The 21135-nt window shown below is 47.5% G+C and overlaps 1 protein-coding gene across 3 annotated transcripts in view; it reads left to right on the top strand.

Annotated features, from left to right (window-relative positions):
• The window catches only part of SNX1 (sorting nexin 1), a 50930-nt gene extending 31712 nt beyond the window's left edge, over nucleotides 1-19218 (top strand). The window contains exons 8-15 of one of the 3 annotated variants that reach the window (XM_003827947.5): nucleotides 419-494; nucleotides 2605-2718; nucleotides 2911-3004; nucleotides 4370-4575; nucleotides 7347-7490; nucleotides 9013-9093; nucleotides 9543-9614; nucleotides 10250-10686. In XM_003827947.5, coding sequence (XP_003827995.2) covers nucleotides 419-494; nucleotides 2605-2718; nucleotides 2911-3004; nucleotides 4370-4575; nucleotides 7347-7490; nucleotides 9013-9093; nucleotides 9543-9614; nucleotides 10250-10300 — 838 coding nt within the window. In that variant the 3' untranslated portion in view covers nucleotides 10301-10686. Of the gene's footprint in view, nucleotides 1-418; nucleotides 495-2604; nucleotides 2719-2910; nucleotides 3005-4369; nucleotides 4576-7346; nucleotides 7491-9012; nucleotides 9094-9542; nucleotides 9615-10249; nucleotides 10687-10723; nucleotides 10982-18029 lie in introns of those variants that run through there. The other 2 variants (XM_055098779.2, XM_055098780.2) reach the window with 2 other exon arrangements.
• Nucleotides 19219-21135: the final 1917 nt, after the last annotated feature.

Here is a 21135-nt window from a genome sequence, read left to right on the forward strand (position 1 = left end):
AGTCTAAATGACGAGACAGTCCATTGAGTTAGAGATGAAACGTGAATAAATTGAAGTTGCACACCTCCATATTATCTCTTAACTTTTCCTGAGTCGCTTATTTTCCCACCTTGAGAATAGACCATCTTCTGTTCTTTCCCCATCCTGAGTGAGCAGGCAGTCATATTCTTAGACAATCAATCAAATATGAATGGCTCTGAGGTTTCTTTCTGACCAGTTATTTTTCTCTCCCTTTTTGGAAAAGTCAGGAATGTGAACTTGAATATGCTTACAAGGAGAGACCTACTTAAGTACCTTATCTTAGGGTACTTTAAGTACAAAAAGTACAAAAGACATGGTATCACTGCCAGCACTGTGTGACGCCCAGAACCTTCTGAGGCCAGCTCAACTAACCAGATGATAACTGCTTACCTTTTAGGTACCTTCAGAGGATTGTAAATCATCCTACCATGTTACAGGACCCTGACGTCAGAGAGTTCTTGGAAAAAGAAGAGGTTAGTATTCAGTGCAAACTGAATTTCATAATTTATATCTGCCCCTAGTGAAATGAAACTAGTTCATTCCAAAAATATGTGAGCACTTAACATGCCTAGTACTAGACTGTATCCTAGTTTTGTGTGAACCCCTGAGAGTGACAAGTATTTTTCAGCCTTTGAAATAAAAGAAGCTCTGCCCGAAGTCAAAAGCAGTTGGTTGTAAGGGTCAAATAGCAGCCTAGTATTGTCTTACTGGATCAACACAGTGATCTATTTGGCAGGTCCTTGGCATGTTGTAGGTTACTTCTTGGCTCAGATTGAATGTATATTTTATGCCAGGCGGGTCACTGGTTAACAGTTACCACAAACCACAGAACTACCATGTAGGAAAAGTGTTGATTGAAGTAGACAGTCTCTTTCACAGGCTATGCGTAGGCTAGTCATGATTGTCAAAAACTGAAAACAGCCCAATTGCTAACAGTGGAAGAATTAAGTAAAATATATCAATATAACCAAATACTTGATTCTCATCATAAACAAAGTATACAGAAATGTTAGTACATGGACACGTATGTTAAAAGAATTACAAAATTTGCAACATGAAATAGCATATAAATACAGCTGTAGAAACATGTAAGTCATTAAGGATCAAAAGAAACACTGGAGTGAAATGTTTTATCTCACAGGAAAGCAAACTAGAAGGAAGTAAGTGACTGGGTAGGGCTATCATTTTGCTTTAATTTTTATTTTTAAATTTTTCTTTCATTTGTATGTAGTATGTGTTACTCCAGTGAAGAAAATGATACTAAATAAATGAGGGGGTTTTCTCCTCTAAAATGAAATGTTTTCATTAAAAATTCCCTGTCAAATGCTTCAAATCTTTTAGTCTTTTCTTGTGGATATTCTTAAATCCCTTCTTCCTTTTCACCCTCTCGTCTTTACTCCATACCCCTAAGCAGGGTATGTCTGTAGCAGCACTGTGGGCACTTTGGGTCAGATAGTTCTTTGTTGTAGGGGTTGTCCTATGCATTGTAGGGGGTTTTAGCAGCATTCCTGGTACCTACCCACTAGATCCAGGTAGCACCCCCTCCCCAGTTATAACAACCACAATCATCTCCAGACATTGCCAAATGTCCCCTAGGAAGCAAAGTGGCCCCAAGTTTAGAACTACTGCCACGCCAGGCGCGGTGGCTCTTGGCTGTAATTCCAGCACTTTGGGAGGCTGAGGCAGGAGGATCACCTGAGGTCAGGAGTTCGAGACCAGCCTGGCCAACATGGCAAAATCCTGTCTCTACTAAAAATACAAAAATTAGCTGGTCGTGGTGGCGGGCACCTATAATCCCAGCTACTTGGGAGGCTGAGGCAGGATAATCACTTGAACCCTGGAGGCAGAGGTTGCCGTGAGCTGAGATCGTGCCACTGCACTCCAGCCTGGGCGACAAGAGCAAGACTCCGTCTCAAAAAAAAAAAAAAAGAACTACTGCCATAGAGTCCTGAACACTAAAATCTGACTTTTTAGCATAGTATGCTGTATATGCTATAGATTTTTCAGCGTCCTTTCCATGCCCTAGGAGAGTACTGGGGAGACTGAACAGCAATCAGATTGTTCCTAAATATTTGGCATGCTTGACTACTAGGTTATCCCTGAAAGTAGCCTTGATCTGAATCAATAATTTTCTTGTCCTTGGATATTTGTTCACTGAAGAAAATTCGAACACAGCACGATTTCAGTGTCTTAAGACTTTTAAGTCTGGTTTTGTACAAAGTGTGCTAATCCAAGGGAACTTTTGACTTTTAACAAGAGTATGCTTGGTACTTAAGCAGTTCATGCCTGGGTAGGCAGACAATCTCAATTTGAGGTCACCTGGCCACGTAACACCCCAGTCTACTTTTTTTCTGTATAAAATATCAAAAGCTGAAAATGTTGCTGATTCTTTTTAACATGGTTCTTTGATTTTTCTGTATGGACATGTTAGTTGTGGATTCCTCAGACTGCCTTTGAAAACAATTTACAGTTCAAATAATTTGTCTGGCAAGTTTTGGCATGCCATCTGATGGATACTAATTCTTCTGAACCTAAAATAGGGGCAGCAGATAACTTGCCATCCCTGCCTTCTTGGTCTTGTAGCTGCCACGTGCCGTGGGTACCCAGACATTGAGTGGTGCTGGTCTCCTCAAGATGTTCAACAAAGCCACAGATGCCGTCAGCAAAATGACCATCAAGATGAATGAATCAGACATTGTGAGTAGCCCTGTGCCTCTTACCTCCACCTACACCTCAGGCTTATGGGTCAGAACCCCTAAGGAGTCCTGAAATTTCTGAGATTAGAAACTTTTTTATAAGATTTTTCAGTCCCTTTTTGAGAAACAACTGCTAAAGAAAGACTGTACTGCAAAAGTAATCTCATTAAAGTTCTGGGCTTTTGTGTTTCAGTGGTTTGAGGAGAAGCTCCAGGAGGTAGAGTGTGAGGAGCAGCGCTTACGGAAACTGCATGCTGTTGTAGAGACTCTAGTCAACCATAGGAAAGGTAACAAGCTCTGAAATGCACTTGGAACTAGGGGAAATTGTTGTCTCTAGTGAACTGGAGATGCGAGGGCATGCTGTTCCAATCCTCTCAGCCATCCAAGTTGGAATTCTCAGCCCACCTGGTCCTTGATGTTCTGATTAAAAAAAGGTATGCCCTGCGTCTCCTGGCAGAAAACATGATTCAACCACTGTGGGCATTGTACTTTCTACCTGGGAGGGGTGCAGGGAAGCCATCCCAGATACAGCATGACCTGGGATATGGGCTTCTGTTGATTTTGAGTTGATGGCTTACATCCAAAATGATGTCATACATGCTTGAGCTACATGGTCAAACCAGCAATGCGTAAATGCAAGGAAACCACCTGTCTCCTAATCCTTCTGCATCTTTCTTTAGTGAAATTTGCTTAAGAGCTTGTGAAATTTTCCCAGTTTGAATCTTTTCCCTCTTTGCCTTAAACATGCTGATAATTAGAAATTGAAACAGACAGAAGACCCATAGCATGAGGCCAGGGTAAGTAAGGGTTGGCAAAGTATAATCTGGCCCATGGGCCAAATCTGACCCTGGTTCCTATTGCCATGAGCTACAAATTTAGGTTTTTACATTTTTAAAGGAATGAATGAGGGGAGAAAAGAATCTGTAGCAGACTATGTGTAGCCTTCAAAGTCTAAAAAATTTATTATTAGCCGGTCGCGGTGGCTCACGCCTGTAATCCCAGCAATTTGGGAGGCCGAGGCAGGTGGGTCACGAGGTCAGGAGTTCAAGGCCAGCCTGGCCAAGATGGTGAAACCTTGTCTCTACTAAAAATAGAAAAAATTAGCCAGGTGTGGTGGTGGGCATCTGTAATCCCATCTGCTTGGGAGGCTGAGGCAGAGAATTGCTTGAACCCAGGAGGCGGAGGTTACAGTGAGCTGAGATGGCGCCACTGCACTCCTTTACACAAAGTTTGCCCTACTCTAGAACGTGCAAGACTATACGATGTGCACATATATTCACTCTTCTCTCTTGTACAGACAGGCTACCACTCATGAGCTTTAACATAAATATAAGAATAGTTTCTTTGGCCTGTTTGTTATTTAACAACTGGGCTTTGGTTCTCCAGGGATATTGGAGCTGCTTCCTTCAGGTAGGCCTAACCCAGTGAAACTCAGGACAGCTGGTGCCTCTCCCTCCTGCTCCTGTGACCAGGCCACATTCTCTTTACTCTCTGAATACAGTTAACTGTGGTGTAAGTGACTGGGTTGCAGAGCCCTCAGTTCCCAGATATGCAGTGGGCGGCATTGCTAAGACATGCCATGCAGTGTCAGCTGATTTGTCCCTTTTCCTTGTGAGATCAGAGAGGCCTCTGCTGTCTTTTCCTCCTTCCAGAGCTAGCGCTGAACACAGCCCAGTTTGCAAAGAGTCTAGCCATGCTTGGGAGCTCTGAGGACAACACGGCATTGTCACGGGCACTCTCCCAGCTGGCTGAGGTGGAAGAAAAAATTGAGCAGCTCCACCAGGAACAGGCCAACAATGACTTCTTCCTCCTTGCTGAGCTCCTGAGTGACTACATTCGCCTCCTGGCCATAGTCCGCGTAAGCTTCTGTTTCCTTTTCTCCTCCTTCCCTTGATTTGATTTGTTTTTCCTTTGCTGGTCCCCTTCCCAAGACAGTTTCATCCCATTATAGCTTGTAAATAGGTGTCACTTTTTCTACTTTTAAGAGGAAAGGTATCCTGTAAACCAAGCAATCTATTCACCTGTTAGCTAGTTATCACTGAATCATTTTGAGCCCCACAGCCAAGATTCCTAGATGGCATTTGGAGAAAAGACCACTCTTGAATTTCCGAATAGGTTGCCCTTTATTGTTGAGGCCAGACAGTGTCTTCTGTGGTCCTTTCTTGAAGCAAGGTTGCTTACAGACCTACTCTTTTGGTCCCCTGGAGCAGTGACTTCCTCAGTCCTTTGGTCTTTGCCTCCTTAACAGTAACTGGTGGCTTTGCCCTGGTTAAGAGCTCTTGCTGACTTCCACTTGTCCTTCCAGTATGGGCAGTCAGGTAACTACATGGAACTGGCTTGGCATTGCATGGAGGAGTGCGGCCAGGGGACTGAGAGAGCTTGTCCCCAGAGCCTTCCTGTGCTGTGCCACCCCACACTGGTAACATTCCAGCCTGCCCCTCGTCAAGCACCTCACTCTTTCTCCTGGTGATCAAGCAGTGTGGTTTCCCCGTGAGCACTCCTAGTGATTAAGGTTAAGGAATTTTGACAGTAGTATTAGCTGTCGCATGGCCTCCCTAAGACAGAGGAAAGAACCAAGAGGAAGCCTGGCACCTACACTCTAAGGGCCTAAGCCTGTCCTTGATTTCGCTTGGGATCAGGATGTGTGAGCCTCAGAGTTAGAACAGTGCCCCCCGCTCGTTCCCCGTCCCCAACATATCTCCCATTAGGGAGCTTGTGCGTTGTGTCAGGAGCTGAGCTGCTCCCAGGCTGTCACTTACCCCGTGGTGGAGATGCCTCATAGAGCCTGGGAGGTTGCTCATTGTCCTCTCCCATTGCTATTTGGTTTGCTGCTAACTCCAGAGTGATGAGTCTACCTGCTATGTAATTCTTAGAACTGGGCAGGCTACTTAGACTGGAGAGCCAGCTGCAGGAAGGGCACCCTCTGGGGGAAGCTTTCTATGAGGAGCATTGTTTGGGGTCTCTGGAGAGCACAGTTCTTGGATATGGCCCCCAGGCAGAGTGAGCTTGTACCACAGGGGTGAGGGCCTTGCTTAGAGCTACATGGGCTGGGGCTGGGGAAGTGTGCCTCATGGCACATAATTGCGAATGGTCTTTTCTCAGAGACCCTTCATCTGCCTACCTCATGCTTATGAGCCTGGTGGTGGGATTGGAGAGAAGAGCAAAGGTTTCTTTTCTGCTCTTCCCCGAGCATGGAGCCGGACCACTGTTAGGCCAGTGGGTTGGGCTTGAGTCTAACTAACTCAGATAAGAGGTTGCCCTTTACCTAATCTTTTGACATTGAGGTGTTAAGATGCTGCAGGGGAGCAGCAGTGACAATCCTGGGGCAGGTGAATTTGGTGGCATTGCATTCCCTAAGGTTCAAGTTTTGGCAAAAGCCTGTGCTAAGGAGGCATAGACAATATGCAGGGAAGGTTGGGGCGTGGTGGCTCACGCCTGTAATCCCAGCACTTTGGGAGGCTGAGGCAGATGGATCACCTGAGGTCAGGAGTTCGAGACCAGCCTGGCCAGCGTGGCGAAACCCCATCTCTACTAAAAATACAAAAATTATCTGGGCGTGGTGGTGTGTGCCTATATTCCCAGCTACTCAGGAGGCTGAGGCAGGAGAATCGCTTGAAACCAGGAGGTGGAGGTTGCAGTGCAGTGAGCCAAGATCGCGCCATTGCACTCCAGCCTGAGTGATAAGAGTGAAACTCCGTCTAAAAAGAAAATATTCGGGGAACTTTTGCAGGGCAGTGAGGGAGCCGCTGGAACCCGGCTGGGCGGCTGGCCCCAGGCACAGATCCTTGATCCAGGCTGCTGCTTGGGGCCTATTAAGCAAGTCCGGGTGGGCGTGGTTAGTCAGGCCAGCAGCTTCCTTCCCTGGAAATGCTGATTGTGGTCAAGGAACTGGAAACAAGGAAAACTAGCAAATAGATTTTGGGGAGCTTCTTGGAGGCCTTGGTAGCCTAGAGCAGGTGAGTGTGTGGTTGGGAAAAAGCAATGTGGCCCTATGGTGGTTTTAGGTGTTGATTTAAAGATTTGTTAAGCTAACCTTGTGCATTATTTGGGTGTCAGTTTAAAGGCTGGGTCCTTAGGGTGGACTTCCCTGACATATTTCCCAGGCTAAGCTAGGCCTCTGGTTTCATGTTATAGTACCCTGCTGCTTTCCCAGTAGTCTGCATACTTGTATCTATTTGTAATTGTAAATGTAATGTTGGCCTTTTCCATTAGATGACAAGTTCCATGAAAATGGGACCATGAGTTTCATCCACTGTATTCTTAGCTCCTGGCACATGGCAGGCACTCAGGGAAAGTATGTAGCCTTATGAACTGACTGATCTGAGGTAGGCACTTTTGTAAGCCATAGTATTGGTCACTGGCATGAGGCCACCTACTGGCTCCCTGCCATCCAGCCCTGGGAGTAGCATGAAGCAGCATGGCACTGGCCTTCTGGAAGCTTGGAGAGGAGTCTTACCCAAGCTTTGCTCCTAGACATTAAACTTCCCAGCAGGGCACTAACATGTGGCTGCAGAACCTGCCCTTGCTCAGTCCGTCCCTGGTGCAGCTGCTGGGAGAGCCTGCCTCGAGGCAGAGCCAGCAGAGCTCTTGAAGAGCTGGTTGTGCTCCTCCTCAACCCCACCCCCACAGGCTGCCTTCGACCAGCGCATGAAGACATGGCAGCGCTGGCAGGATGCCCAAGCCACACTGCAGAAGAAGCGGGAGGCCGAGGCTCGGCTGCTGTGGGCCAACAAGCCTGATAAGCTGCAGCAGGCCAAGGACGAGATCCTCGAGGTGAGTCCACTGAGGCAGCCCAGCCAGGGGTGTTCTGCTGGTTCCAAATGAACCCAGGGCCCATCCCACCCAGAGGTTTGGAACCCCACAGGGGGAAGAGCACTGATTGAGTCTAAAGGGCCGTGGCTGCTGAGGAAGCCTCTGAGAATGACTCCAGGCCTTCCTGAGGCCTAGTCCCCCTGTTCTTTTTCTACTCTACCCAGACTTGTCAAATCAGAATCTCTGGCCCGGCATGGTGGCTCACGCCTGTAATCCTAGCACTTTGGGAGGCCAAGGTGGGCGGATCACTTGAGGTCAGAGGTTTTTTTTGTTTGTTTTTGTTTTTGTTTTAGATGGAGTCTCGCTCTGTCACCAGGCTGGAGTGCAGTGGCGCGATCTCAGCTCACTGCAAGCTCTGCCTCCTGGGTTCACGCCATTCTCCTGCCTCAGCCTCCCAAGTAGCTGGGACTACAGGCTCCTGCCACCATACCTGGCTAATTTTTTGTACTACCGTGTTAGTAGCCAAGATGGTCTCGATCTCCTGACCTTGTGATCCACCTGCCTCGGCCTCCCAAAGTGCTGGGATTACAGGCGTGAGCCACCGCGCCCGGCCGAGGTCAGGAGTTTTAGACCAGCCTGGCCAACATGGTAAAACCCCATCTGTACTAAAAATACAAAAAATTAGCCAGGGCTGGGCACGGTGGCTCACGCCTGTAATCCCAGCACTTTGGGAGGCCAAGGTGAGTGGATCACGAGGTCAAGAGATTGAGACCATCTTGGCCAACATGGTGAAACCCCGTCTCTACTAAAAAAAATACAAAAATTAGCTGGGCATGGTAGCACCCACCTATAGTTTCAGATACTCAGGAGGCTGAGGCAGGAGAATCGCTTGAACCTGGGAGGCGAAGGTTGCAGTGAGCTGAGATCACGCCACTGCACTCCAGCCTGGCAACAGAGCAAGACTCTGTCTCAAAAAAAAAAAAAAAAAAAATTAGACGTGATGGCACACGCCTGTAGTCCTAGCTACTCAGGAGGCTGAGGCACGAGAACCGCTTGAACCTGAGAGGCAGAGGTTGCAGTGAGCCAAGATCGCACCACTGTACTCCAGCCTGGATGACAGAGCGAGACTCCATCTCAAAAAAAAAATCTTGGCAGGAGGGGTCCTGGCTGGGTCTTTGAAAAGCTACCTAGCTGATTCAGATATGCCTTCTCGTGAGAACTACATTAAGTTTTCCAGGCCTTTCAGCCCTGCTGGTGAGTACCTAAACTGGAGGCTGCTGGCATGTCAGAGCCTTCTTGAAGGACCACACTTGGTCCCAGATGCCTGAAACACAGGCATCTCTTTTCCAGTCAGCCCCTAAAGTAGCCTTCTGCTGGACTCTGACTTACATGTGGAATCCTCTGTGACACCTCATCTTACCCACAGGGACAGACAGACATAATGATCAATTGAGCCCTCATATGTAAAATCGCTGTCCAAATGTGAAGGCTTAATAATGGTGCCATAATATGAGGTGATCCTTTCTTTCCTGTTTCTTCCCAGTGGGAGTCTCGGGTGACTCAATATGAAAGGGACTTCGAGAGGATTTCAACAGTGGTCCGAAAAGAAGTGATACGGTTTGAGGTGAGATAGAAAATCCTACTTCTCACTTAGCATGCAGTGCTTGTTTTAGGAGTACTCTTGGTGTTGTCCAACTCTGTTGGGTAAAGAGAGAGGTGCCAGTAACTTGGCAGTTCTCGTGAGCAGGCGTGGCCTTCTTTGGGGGGTGTGTGCTTGATCCTAGGAACAGTGGCAATCTTACACTTGTGGCTGGACCACAGCAGTTAAACACAAATCTTGCAGCTGCCATATACCCTCGGTCCCCTGTCGTTTCTCCTCCACTTCCCATCTCCTGCCCTCCAACAAAGCCTTTCAAGGCCTTGGCAGACCCTCTTTGGCTGGAAATTACAGCTGTTCCACCTGCTGCCTCTACTTTCTGAGACTGTGTTTGGCCTTGGTCAGCAATAAACACCACCATCCCATCGAAAGGGAAAGCAAAAACTGGATGGTCAGTGTAGAATCTTGTCTCCTAGAAAGAGAAATCCAAGGACTTCAAGAACCACGTGATCAAGTACCTTGAGACACTCCTTTACTCACAGCAGCAGGTATGTAAGTTGTGTGTGACCTTCATCCTCTACTGCCTGCTCCAAAGGCCAGCTGCCTCCTCGGGGCTTCTGCAACAAGATGTGCAGGCCCTGCTTCTGAGGGGCTGGGCCCTCCTATAGTCCATCATTGAAAATAGGTCCTGCTGCTCTGACATGGAGCATCCAACAGGGTCTTTTACCAAGCAGGAGGGCCCAGGTCTGCTGCCCTCATTCTGAGGTGAGTTAGTTTTTGAGGACAAACCCCATCTCCCTGTAACTGCTTACCCTTCGAGGAGCCACCCCATGGTACCACCTGGCCCTCCTGAGGCTGAGGCCTCATCGGTATGTGAAATAGTGGCCCCACTGTGAGGAACTAACTGAGCCAGGCAAAGCTGTGGCCGCCACAGGGGTGCTCCCTCTGGGGTGGAGCCAAGACTGTCTTCAGAGACTGCCCTTGCACTTGGGGCTCAGTAACTGCTGCCTTCCCTGTCGAGAGGGAGGTGTGAAGGTCATGTGGCCTGTGCAGCTGCTCGGAGCCTGCCTTTGTGTGGCAGGCGCTTGGGGAGCGCCAGGGTACTGTGCTTGATTCCTCCCAGGCTGGCTTAGGCTCTGCCACTAGGTGGGGGCACTTGCTTAATGTCCCCACTTCTTTGCAGCTGGCAAAGTACTGGGAAGCCTTCCTTCCTGAGGCAAAGGCCATCTCCTAATGGACCAAGGACCCCAGAGCCCACCTGTGTGACGCTGCCTTTTTATACACTGTCCTCCTCCATCTTGATGGACCCCTAGTGATGCATCCTGCCTAGGCTGGACTTAACCCCTTCCTCCCTGTCCCCACGACCAACTGTCCCCAGTTACTCTAACCGTTATTTCATTTCGCTTCCATATATATTTTCTTACCTAAGAGAATAGTTTCCTGCTTTAAGCAAAAGACCTACAATAGGTGGTGGAATTATGGGATGGGGTGGAGTATTGATATAAATATATAAATACAAATGTATATTTTTCAGGATGTGGTTTAGGAACTGGGAATAACGTTTTCTGTTACTCCTGATGGTGCCATGAAAAGGTTATGTAATAAAATATTTTAAAATCAGGTCACATGACTCAGAATGTTGGTGGTTTTTGCTTAGGCTGGGGAGCAGTTGGGAATCAGGTCTGGAATACTCCTAACCAAGAAGTTGCCCAGGTATAGTAAGTTTTTCTCTACCATTCACAAGTTTTTTGCTGCTGCTTCCCTCTGGAAATGGGGTTTCTTTCTCTCTGCCTACCTCAGCTACCTGTTCTGAGGGTCTCAATCTGTTTCGTATTCCCACTTCTTTAGGGAAGGAGTTTTAAAAACATCTCTTAAAATAAGAGGAGCAAAATCTATTAAAACCTATTCTCCTGCAAAGGAGGCAGAGACTTTCTCTCTCTTTTTTTTTTTTTTTTTTTTTTGGTGTCCCTATCATTAAGCAAGAGCCTTTCTCTTTTATTCTTCCTGCTTCCCTAAGCTGCTCAGGGTTCTCTGAGTCTTGCCCTCTGATGGCAAGTCTTATATATAACTAAACCTATTTTTGTCACCCATCAAAACACATCCTCAGTAGACAGTGTGAAGGTGTGAAGGTCTGATAATGACTTGATGCTTTATCTCCATAGACATGAAAGCCATGCCCTCTGCCTCTAGATAGGGTGATCCAAGAGCTCCTGAACCTTAGGAGGTTCAAAGAAGCTCTACTGTCTGTGTCCAGGAGGTAGCCTGCCAGCAAGAGCCCCCAGGAGTTGCACACACAGCCAAAGGGTGTTCACACAGATCTCTGCCGGTCTAGCCAGGGGAGGCCAGAGTCTCGTCAGTCAAGGATGGGCTTCCCCCTTTGCTGTGTCCACAGCTGCTCAAGCTATACTGGTCAGAGTGGGCTTTGAAGCTCCTTTGTGAGCTCGAGCTGCTGACTGCCACTATGGGAGCCTTGCCACCTCCAGCCCCTCCATCCCAAAGACGCTCCTGCCACTGGGGCCCCAGGTCCTGCTGTATCAGTTCTCTTTGGTGGGGGGCTAAGGTTTGGGGCGAGGCAACCTGAGACAAGAAAACACAGTAAACATTCTGATTCCCTGTACACAGATGCAGCACCAGGGGAAGGGCCAGTGGTGCAAGTATTTCTTTTTAACAGGTGAAGTTTTTGGAAAAAGTCACTCTCCCTACCCCTCAGTATCCTTATCATCAACTTTGGTTTTATCCTTCCAGTCTTTATTATATGCTTGCTTTTACATAGTTGTAATAATATACACATAAAGTATTTTGTATCCTGCTTTTGTCATTCAACATTGTACATGTTATAAGCATTTTACTATATTGTTATATATCTTCACAAAGTTGATTTGTAAAGCTGTGTAATTTGAAGGCATCCATAGGGTGACTGTACCATAATTTTGATTCATCCCTTGTTGTTGGATTCTTGGTCAGGGGTTGTTTGTTTTGTTTTACTGGTAACTTTAAAATTTTGAATACAATTTCAGATTTACAGAAAAGTTGCAGGAATATCACAAAGAACTCCTATGTATCTTTTATCCAGATTTACTGAATGTTTACATTTTATCCCATTTGCCTTATCTATATTTCATGTTGCATTTTCTTAATCATTTGAGAATAATTTGCACAGATACCCCATTATGCCCAAAACAGTATGCATTTCCCTAAGAACAGGACATTCTCTTCTAAGAGAAGAAGAGAATTACTTTAAGCATTATTCAGTATTTTTTTAAGGATTATTATCAAAATCAGGAAGTTTAACAGTGATTTAATACTGTTATCTAACCCATGATTCATATTTAAATTTTGCCATTTATCCCAATAATGTCCGTTGTAGCCATTCTTTTACCTTGTGCAGGATCGTGTTACATTTGTAAACGTGTGTCTCTCAATACTGCAGATTCCTCAACTTTCTTTTGTCTTTCATTACCATGACATTTTTGAAGAATACAGGCTATTTTGTCGAATGTTCCTCAGTTTGGATTTGTGTGATGGTTCCGCATGACTAGGTGAGGGTTTTGCATTCTGGGTGGGAATATCGCAGAAGCAGTGTGTCGTCAGTGCGTCGTAATCAGCATATAATGTCAGTTGGTCCCATTAATGTTGTTAACTCTGTTCACCGCTTAGGTTGGTGTCTGCCAGATTTCATTTTAAATTTACGATTTCCCCTTTGTAATTTACAAGTAATTTGTGGGGAGATACTTTGAGACTATATAAGTATTTTGTTCCTCATTCACTAGTTATATAGTATCAGTTGATTAGTCTTGTCCCAGTTATTTCTGTCATGATTGACCAACATGATTTCCTAACTCCATAATGCCTTCTACATTTATTGGTTGACATTCTACATACAAAGAAAAACATCCTTTATCACCATTTATTTATTCACTTGTTTATCAATATGGATGCAGGGATTCCTATTTTACTCAGAGTTGCAAGCCATTGCTTTGATTTTATCTTGATTCTCAAATTGTCCCAGATTTATAGCAGCCTCTTGTGTGTTTGTAGCTGGCTCCCATCATGTTTTGAGTACTTTCTTACCTTCTGGCATAACAAGATGTTCCAGGCTCATCTTGAATGTTCCCTGCCCTAGCCCTGGAATCAGCCATTTCTCCAGGGAGTCTTGGTTCCTTATAATGGAGAATGGTATTTATTTATTTTTATTTGATTTGATTATTATTACTATTTTTGAGACAGAGTCTCGCTCTTGTCGCCCAGGCTGGATTGCAATGGCACAATCTCAGCTCACTGCAACCTCCACCTACCAGGTTCAAGCAATTCTCCTGCCTCAGCCTTCCAAGTAGCTGGGATTACAGGTGCCTGCCCCCACACCCAGCTAATTTTTGCATTTTTGGTAGAAATGGGGGTTTTACCATGTTGGTGAGGCTGGTCTCGAACTCCTGACCTCAGGTAATCTGCCCACCTCAACCTCCCAAAGTGCTGGGATTACAGGTGTGAGCCACCATACCCAGCCAGAGAATGTTATTTAGAAACCAAGATCTGGGTGCCAAATGTGCTTCTTGTTACTGGAATGTCATTGCCTCTAGGCTCTCACCATACAGTGCAAAGATATAGATAGATAGATAGATAGATAGATTGATTGATTTATAGAAACAAGATAGGTTAGAGATACCTGACATAAATAGATACTAAAAATCATGAATTCACACTGATGCTTTGAGACCAGCCCTGTAGGTTTATTCCAGTCTGCCCCCTTTTCCATGTTGTTAACTCTTTCCTCCAGAGAGACAAAGATTTCAGGTTGCTTTGTTAAGTTCCATCTAATGATCATTCTGACATAAGTCTGTTTTTCTTATTTCCTTGGAATGATGTCTCCTCTGGTTTCAGAACTTCCTCCTCTGCTTCCTGTATCCTGAGGCTGGCGGGGCCAGTTGTCTTTAGGGCTTGTGCATTTTTGTAAAGAGCTTGCACGTGTGGAAATCAAGTAGGCCAGTAGTGGGTTAGGGGTACTGAGCCAGAAGCCTCTACTAGGAATAACAGGAGCACAAAGGAAGAAGGTGGTATTCCAGCTGGGGACCCAGGAGGGAGGACTTTGTGGAGAACCTGATGCTTGAACTGAGTCTAAAAGGTGTAAAAGTGTTTGTTGCTTCTGCCTCCCTGTCTGTCTGGCAGGGTGAGGTAGGCGCATCTAGGGAAATGTCAAGTGGCTTGGTGTGGGGTAAAGTCAGTGAGGCCCATGGAGAAAAACGAGCAGGAGCCACATCACATGGGTGTCTGATAGGACCTGGGAGGCACTTTCCACATTACCATTGTCGCTTCGTGATCTGGACACACCAGAAGGCGTGAGACTGGAGGCAGGAAGAGCAGCCAGGCTCATCCCTACCCTCAGGAGAGCTGAAAAGGGCAGGTATGGTGGGGCCAGAGCTCAGGAGAGTTTCGGAACCACTGAGATCGGTCCTTGATTTGATGAGAGGCCTGAGGGGAGAGGGAGGTAGCTAGGATGCCCCGCAAGCTTCTGGCCCAGACACTGGGCAGACAATGAAGCCCTTTGTAACACATGAGGCAATAGGTTTGGGGCAGATGGGAGGGGAAGCAGTGGTGGGGGCAGTGAGTGCTGAAGGTGTTTTAAGAAGCGGCTCTGGGCCAGGCACAGTGGCTTATGCCTGTATTCCTAGCATTCTGGGAGGCCGAGGTGGGAGGATCACTTGAGCCCAAGAATTTGAGACCAGCCTGGGGAATATAGTGAGACCCTGTCCCTACAAAAATAAAAACAACTAGCTGGGTGTGTGGTGGTGCATGCCTGTAGCCCCAGCTACACGGGAACATCACCTGAGCCCAGGAGGTTGAGGTTGCAGTGAGCTACAGTTGCGCCACTGCACTCCAGCCTAGGTGACAGAGCAAGATCTTGTCTCAAAAAAAAAGCAGCTCTGGATGGGAAGGGAGGCCAGTTGCTTTAAGTAGGGGAGATAGAGTTAAAGGAGGCTTTGTTTTATTTAAAGGTGGGACAAACTTAAGCATGTTAATAAAATTCAGAGAAGAGAAAGAGAATGACTATCAGAGCCATGTTTGGAAGAAAATGGGGTCCCGAGCACAGGAAGGGGACCTGTGTTCAGAGGGTGCCTCACTGCTGAGGCCACAGGAAAGAATCTGTAGGTGGAGGGGAGGCCGAAGAGGGGAAGTTTCATGCTTGATAATTAAAATTTTCTGAAATAGGAATGTCATATTTACCTATTGAAGCCAAGTTTTTTTAGATAAAAGGTATGGAACCTGCTTTCCCCTTGGCTAGTTCAGCGTTTGGGCTCCGGAGTGCTGAAGATGAGGACTGGACTTCGAGCTGATGTGATCCCAGTATTCAGTGTCAGTACTCAGTGACAAAATAAATGAGAGAAACGGGAATAAGAATTGTCGCCTGCACAAAAATACCAGCAACTGTTAACTCTTCCCAGAAGATTTTCATTCTGAATGCTCCTGTAGCTGGGAACCCTAAAAAAAAAAAAAAGTCTTTGAAGCAACTCAAGTTTTAAAAAAGGGGAGGAACTCCTGGAAATCTCAGGATGGGGCCAAGATGTGGCTGGAGAGTGTGTGGTGATGGAGGGCGTGTCCTTTGCCGAGCACACTCAGGGCCCACGGGAAGCCCATAGACTTCAAGGACAGCAAGCCCCAAGGTGGTGGGATTTTCCCCACCAGTACTTGGCAGCCTAGGGGGAAGGGGAGGGCGGGAGAAGATAATGGGGATCCCTGGCTCCAAACATATGAGGACACATCTGTGCTACAGTGCGCACATGCCTGGATGTACACTCTGTCTTTGGAGACACTGGCTAAGATTCTCTGCTCCATGTTTGGACAGGGTCATGCCTGATCTGAGATAAATGGACAAGAACACCTGAAGCCTGTCTTCTGGTGCATGTGTCACCTGCCGATAACTGCATCTTGTGATAAAGTTGGGTGATTTACAGTCTCCACCAAATGCTAAACTCTGGGGTCTTACGCCTTTATAACTCCATGGGCCCCAACAAAGGTTCAGGCTCAAAACAGGTGTCAAATAGATAACTGTTGAATGATTGTTCCCCAGTTGCAGGCTCTGCCACCTGGCGTTCACACTGTCTGTGAAAGGACCCAGCTCACCTTTCCCTCTCTATCTCCCAGTCCTTCCCAACAGAGCCGACACCTCGTGGAAACTGATTGCAAATGTGCTACTTCTCACTTCTGTGTGGCCCGAGGAGGCTGGGTTAATGCTGGGCTTGGTACCTTAAGCACCCTTTCTCCCTTCCCCATCTTCAGTCTCAGAATTACACCTGTCTGAAGCAGGCATTTTCCAATGCCCTAGATGGGAATATAAGTGTAAGGAGATGTGAAGCATTTGCCTGTGTGTCAGAACATTCACTGAGGATCCTCATAGGCACTTCTAGAAACCAAATCCTTGAAGATGACTAACCAGAAATGCCCGTCATAGCACTGTTTACAGTTGCAAAAACTGAAGCCAATTGAAATGTCCATCAGGAGGGGATTAAATGAATTATGGTACAGTTACACCGTTGAATATTTTACAGCCATTGAAGATGATATATAGCTATATTCATTGACAATGAAAACTCATATTTTTGAGTGAAAAAAGCAGGTTATAGAATTGCATGATATTCACATTTATATAAAACTTTATATATGGGAAGGATGTTGATTGAATTGTTAATAACTATGGTCACCTCTAGAGATGGAAGTTTGCATTACCTTTAATTTTTAATACCATTTTGTATTGCTTAAAATTTGTATGTATTATCGTTAAAATAAGAAAAATAAAATAAAGCTATTTTCATTATGGGAAAACAATCCAGTGCATCCTTTGAGGCCCGCATCACATATCTGTTCTTTGGGCAGCTTCCCCTGATCCGCCCTCTGCCCTACCCCGGACTGGAGTTGGGCCCTGCGTCTGTCGTCCTCTTCAGCCTCTGGTCTTCCTCTCCTGTGTGGTGTCAGCTCTGAGGCGGTCTCTGTAGCCTCCTGAGCTCTGGACTCCCTGGGGTCCTGGGCTGCACTGTCTCTGCTCCTGGTGTCCTCCACCACCTGCACAGGAGCCTCCGGGGCAATGGCTGCTCCTCGGCTCAAGATCATTGCCATACAAGCCTGTGGGTCACTGAGGCCAGATCTGGGGATTTTTCAAGAGATCCGGAAATCTGGCCTAATTTGAGGTTTAATAGGCCTCACCGTGGTTGGTAAGACTGGTGCTCAGTGTGCTGGGGAAGCCTGCAGGCCCCACAAGTCTTGCCCAGACAGGCCTTTCACCCCTTTGGCCCTTGTCTGTTGTGGAAATGCTCCTCTGGCTCTGATGACCAGACCTCGGGGCAGAAAACTTCACCCACCCAAGGCTGCTCAGAGGAAGCCAGCTGCTCGCCCTCCACAGGATGCTCTTTGTCTGGGTCCAGAAAAGAAACAGAAAAACCCTGTCCAATCCGAGACAGGACCTTTCCATAAAGAGATGTGACTCTTTCCAAATGACTGTCCCTTCGGGGCTTCAGAGCTCGCTGCTTCCTCTTCCATTATGAGCTGCAGTGGCGATAGCCACAGGGGCCCAACACGCAGGTTTCACTGGCAGCCTCTCAAGAAAAATAAACGAGGCTCCTGCGGCCAGGAGCACGTTCCGCAGCAGGGGACAGACTGCCCATGACCGCCCCTTCCCACTCGTGGGCCTAATTATTAACTATAGTAAGAACTGCCTCTGGGCCCTGAGATAGCTCACATCCAGCACTGTCACCCTGCAGGGTGCACTCATGACCCACACTAAGGACAGGTTCAGGGAGCTGAAGCAGCTGGCCCAGGTCACACCCCATAGCTAAGATGAACTCAAGGTCTTAGCATGGCCTCTCTGCCACACCCTATCCCACACACTGTAGACATCTAGACGGGGACAGACAAGAGGAACCTGGAAATCAACCCACTAAGTTTTGTTTTTTTGTTGTTGTTGTTTGTTTTTTGAGGTGGAGTTTCGCTCTTATTGCCCAGGCTGGAGTGCAATGGTGCCATCTCAGCTCACCGCATCCTGCGCCTCCCAGGTTCAAGTGATTCTCCTGACTCAGCCTCCCAAGTAGCTGAGATTACAAGCACGTGCCACCATGCCCGGCAAATTTTGTATTTTTAGTAGAGACAGGGTTTCTCTATTTTGGCAGGCTGGTCTCGAACTCCCAACCTCACATGATCCGTCCGCCTCGGCCTCCCAAAGTGCTGGGATTACAGGCGTGAGCCACCACACCCGGCCCTAAGTTGTTTTCTTAAAGACCTGAAGGCATCCACACAGTAGGCTTGTTAAGGACAAGTCCCATTTGGATACCCACCTGACCTGGTAAGCATTGGAGCTTCTCTGACCCCTGCAAGACATTCTTTCCCCAGATGGGCAGGGGTTGCCCAGTGGAGTAGTAGCAGAGGCTGGAAGACAGAAGCATCTTTGGTGAGTAGCTGGGGACCTTAATGGCAGACATGAAAAACTCCACTTGCTGAGAAGCCACCGCCAGCACCCTGGGGACAGCTAGCATATGAGGCAGGGCCGCCTCCCTTCCAGACCTCGAGGCCTGGAGCTCCTGCCCATCCTGGCTTCTGCCTGTTGTCCCCAGTTCTTGGTCCCTCAGCTCTCTTCACAATGAACCCCTGTTACTTGAGGGACCCAAGTGTGTCTTTGTTTCTTGAACCCCAGTGCTTGGCACACCAGAGAGGCCACTTGGTTGATTGGCTGACATGGCTCTGAAAGGCACTGGGAGTTGCTGTATCACCACACGCAGCCTGGAGAGCTGTGCCGTCAAAGTGGTGGGGTGGACTCTGCCAGCTCTCCCTGTGCCAGACCTGAGTCGTGTTGTCTGAAGCAGCTGAGCTGCCGCTGTCCTATCTGGGCAGGGGACAGGAGACTCCTAGAAGTGACATTGCTGGCTGGAGCCCCGGGTCTGGGGCCTGCCTGTCCTGGACCAATTTTTGCTCTAAGGACTTGGGCAGGACATGCTTGTCAGAGGTGCGTTCTAACAGCTGCTTCCAGTACCCACCACTCCCTCACGCCTCGCTTCCCCCCGTTGACAGAAGTGAAGAGTTTGGACCAACTCAGTAACAACGCTTTTTAGTAGCACTCTTTTTAAAAGACACGTTACACCAAAATCTAATAAACATAAAAATGATGTTTTTAAATGTTATATTTATTATTTCAGTTTATAAAATATACTTATTAACAAGGTAATCAGTAGGAACTCTGTAAACAGTAGGAGGCTGTTTTGATGAACAGCATAGTTGGTGATTTATATCAACCTCTGCTTCCAATTTATTTCTTTACTATTTTTGGTTGCACAATATGGAGGAAATCAGAAAAATCCTTATTGCAGTGTTAGTAGTTGAAATTGTTAATTTTTTTTAAGCTAACCTTGCAGTCTCAGGGTACGGAAGAAATAGAATCTGCTTTTGTTGTCAATGAGTCAGTATCCATCAGGATGAACCATGTCATTGGTAAGACCTTGCCGTTTTTTGCCTACAAAAACGGCAAATTCACATAATTCAGTCAATAATAGCTAACATCTCTCTGCTGTGTGCTGGGCCCCATGCCAAACACTGTGGAAGCTGCTGTCATTTAATCCACACACCACTCTCTGTTGTGTGAGGACCCTGAGATAAGGACAGATAAGGACCCTGAGCCTCAGGGGGGTTGTCCAAGGTGATACCGGTGACCAGAGCTGGGCTGGGGTGGAGCAGGCAAGGTTCACCATGGCTCAGACAGCCCCCAGTGGCTGGGCCCCTCCTGGCCAGTCCACCCCTCCGCTGCCGCCCGCCCGCCCAGCCCGGGCCCAGAAAAGAATCCAGCCTCTGTGCCCCGTGGCGCCCACAAGCTCGTGGCCCAGGGGCTGTTTGTTTTCTTAACGAGGTTAACCAAACCTCCTGAGCAGCCTTTGTGGCGCAGCAGAAGCCTTGCCGGTGAAAGGGGGCTTTGTGTGACTGCAGTGGAAGCCAGGGCCTGAGCTAAGGCAGGGTCTGTGGGCCAGCCTACCCGTGCGCAGGAATGGGGCGAGTCGGGGTACATCTTCACTCCCCAGCCCTTCCTGCCCTCTGCTCCTTGGTTCTATTTCCAAGTGGCAAACTGCCGGCTCTATGCCTGCATAGAGGAGCGAGTGGAGCCAGGCCCCCGGCGGGGCTGCTGCGGTAATCAGGAGACCGGTGCTTGCTTAGTGTGATCTCCAACCAGGAGCTTCAGGACCACCAGGGAGCCTGTTGAAGATGACCGCTTCAGGCTCCACCCCAGCCCAGCAATTAGAAAATCCAGGGCCAGGGCGGCCGGGCATGGTGGCTCACGCCTGTAATCCCAGCACTTTGGGAGGCCGAGGCGGGCGGATCACGAGGTCAGGAGATCGAGACCATCCTGGCTAACACGGTGAAACCCCGTCTCTACTAAAAATACAAAAAATTAGCCGGGCGTGGTGGAGGGCACCTGTAGTCCCAGCTACTCGGGAGGCTGAGGCAGGAGAATGGTGTGAACCCGGGAGGCGGAGCTTGCAGTGAGCCGAGATCACGCCACTGCACTCCAGCCTGGGCGACAGAGCCAGACTCCGTCTCAAAAAAAAAAAGAAAATCCAGGGCCAGGGCACTCAAATCTGAGATTTCACAGCCCTACAGGTGGTGGTGATGATTGCTAAAGTCTGAGAACTACTATAATCTAGTATTGAAATACAATCCATGTGCTAGATCGTGGTGGAGAAAAGACAAAAGCTTGTATCATAAAACAGCTCATTCTAAAAACAAGTTACTTTGAGGTCTGCACACCCATCATATAGAGTCTGGAACGTGGTGTTCATATGCTGAGCTGGCCAGCACTGAAGGCGTACAGAAAGCAAACTTTCTTTGATTGTAATAACTGCTATGGTATTTACATCGTGTCATGCGTTCCTCTTTATAGGAAAATACTTGGCCAGGCACTGTGGCTCACACCTATAATCCCAGCACTTTGGGAGGCCGAGGCAGGAGGATCAGTTGAGCCCAGGAGTTGCAGACCAGCTTGGGCAGCATAGTGAGACCCTGTCTCTATGAAACAAAACAAAACAAAAATTAGCCGGGCTTAATAAT

Source organism: Pan paniscus, chromosome 16, assembly GCF_029289425.2.
Source record: "Pan paniscus chromosome 16, NHGRI_mPanPan1-v2.0_pri, whole genome shotgun sequence".
Classification (NCBI taxonomy): Eukaryota; Metazoa; Chordata; class Mammalia; order Primates; family Hominidae; genus Pan; species Pan paniscus.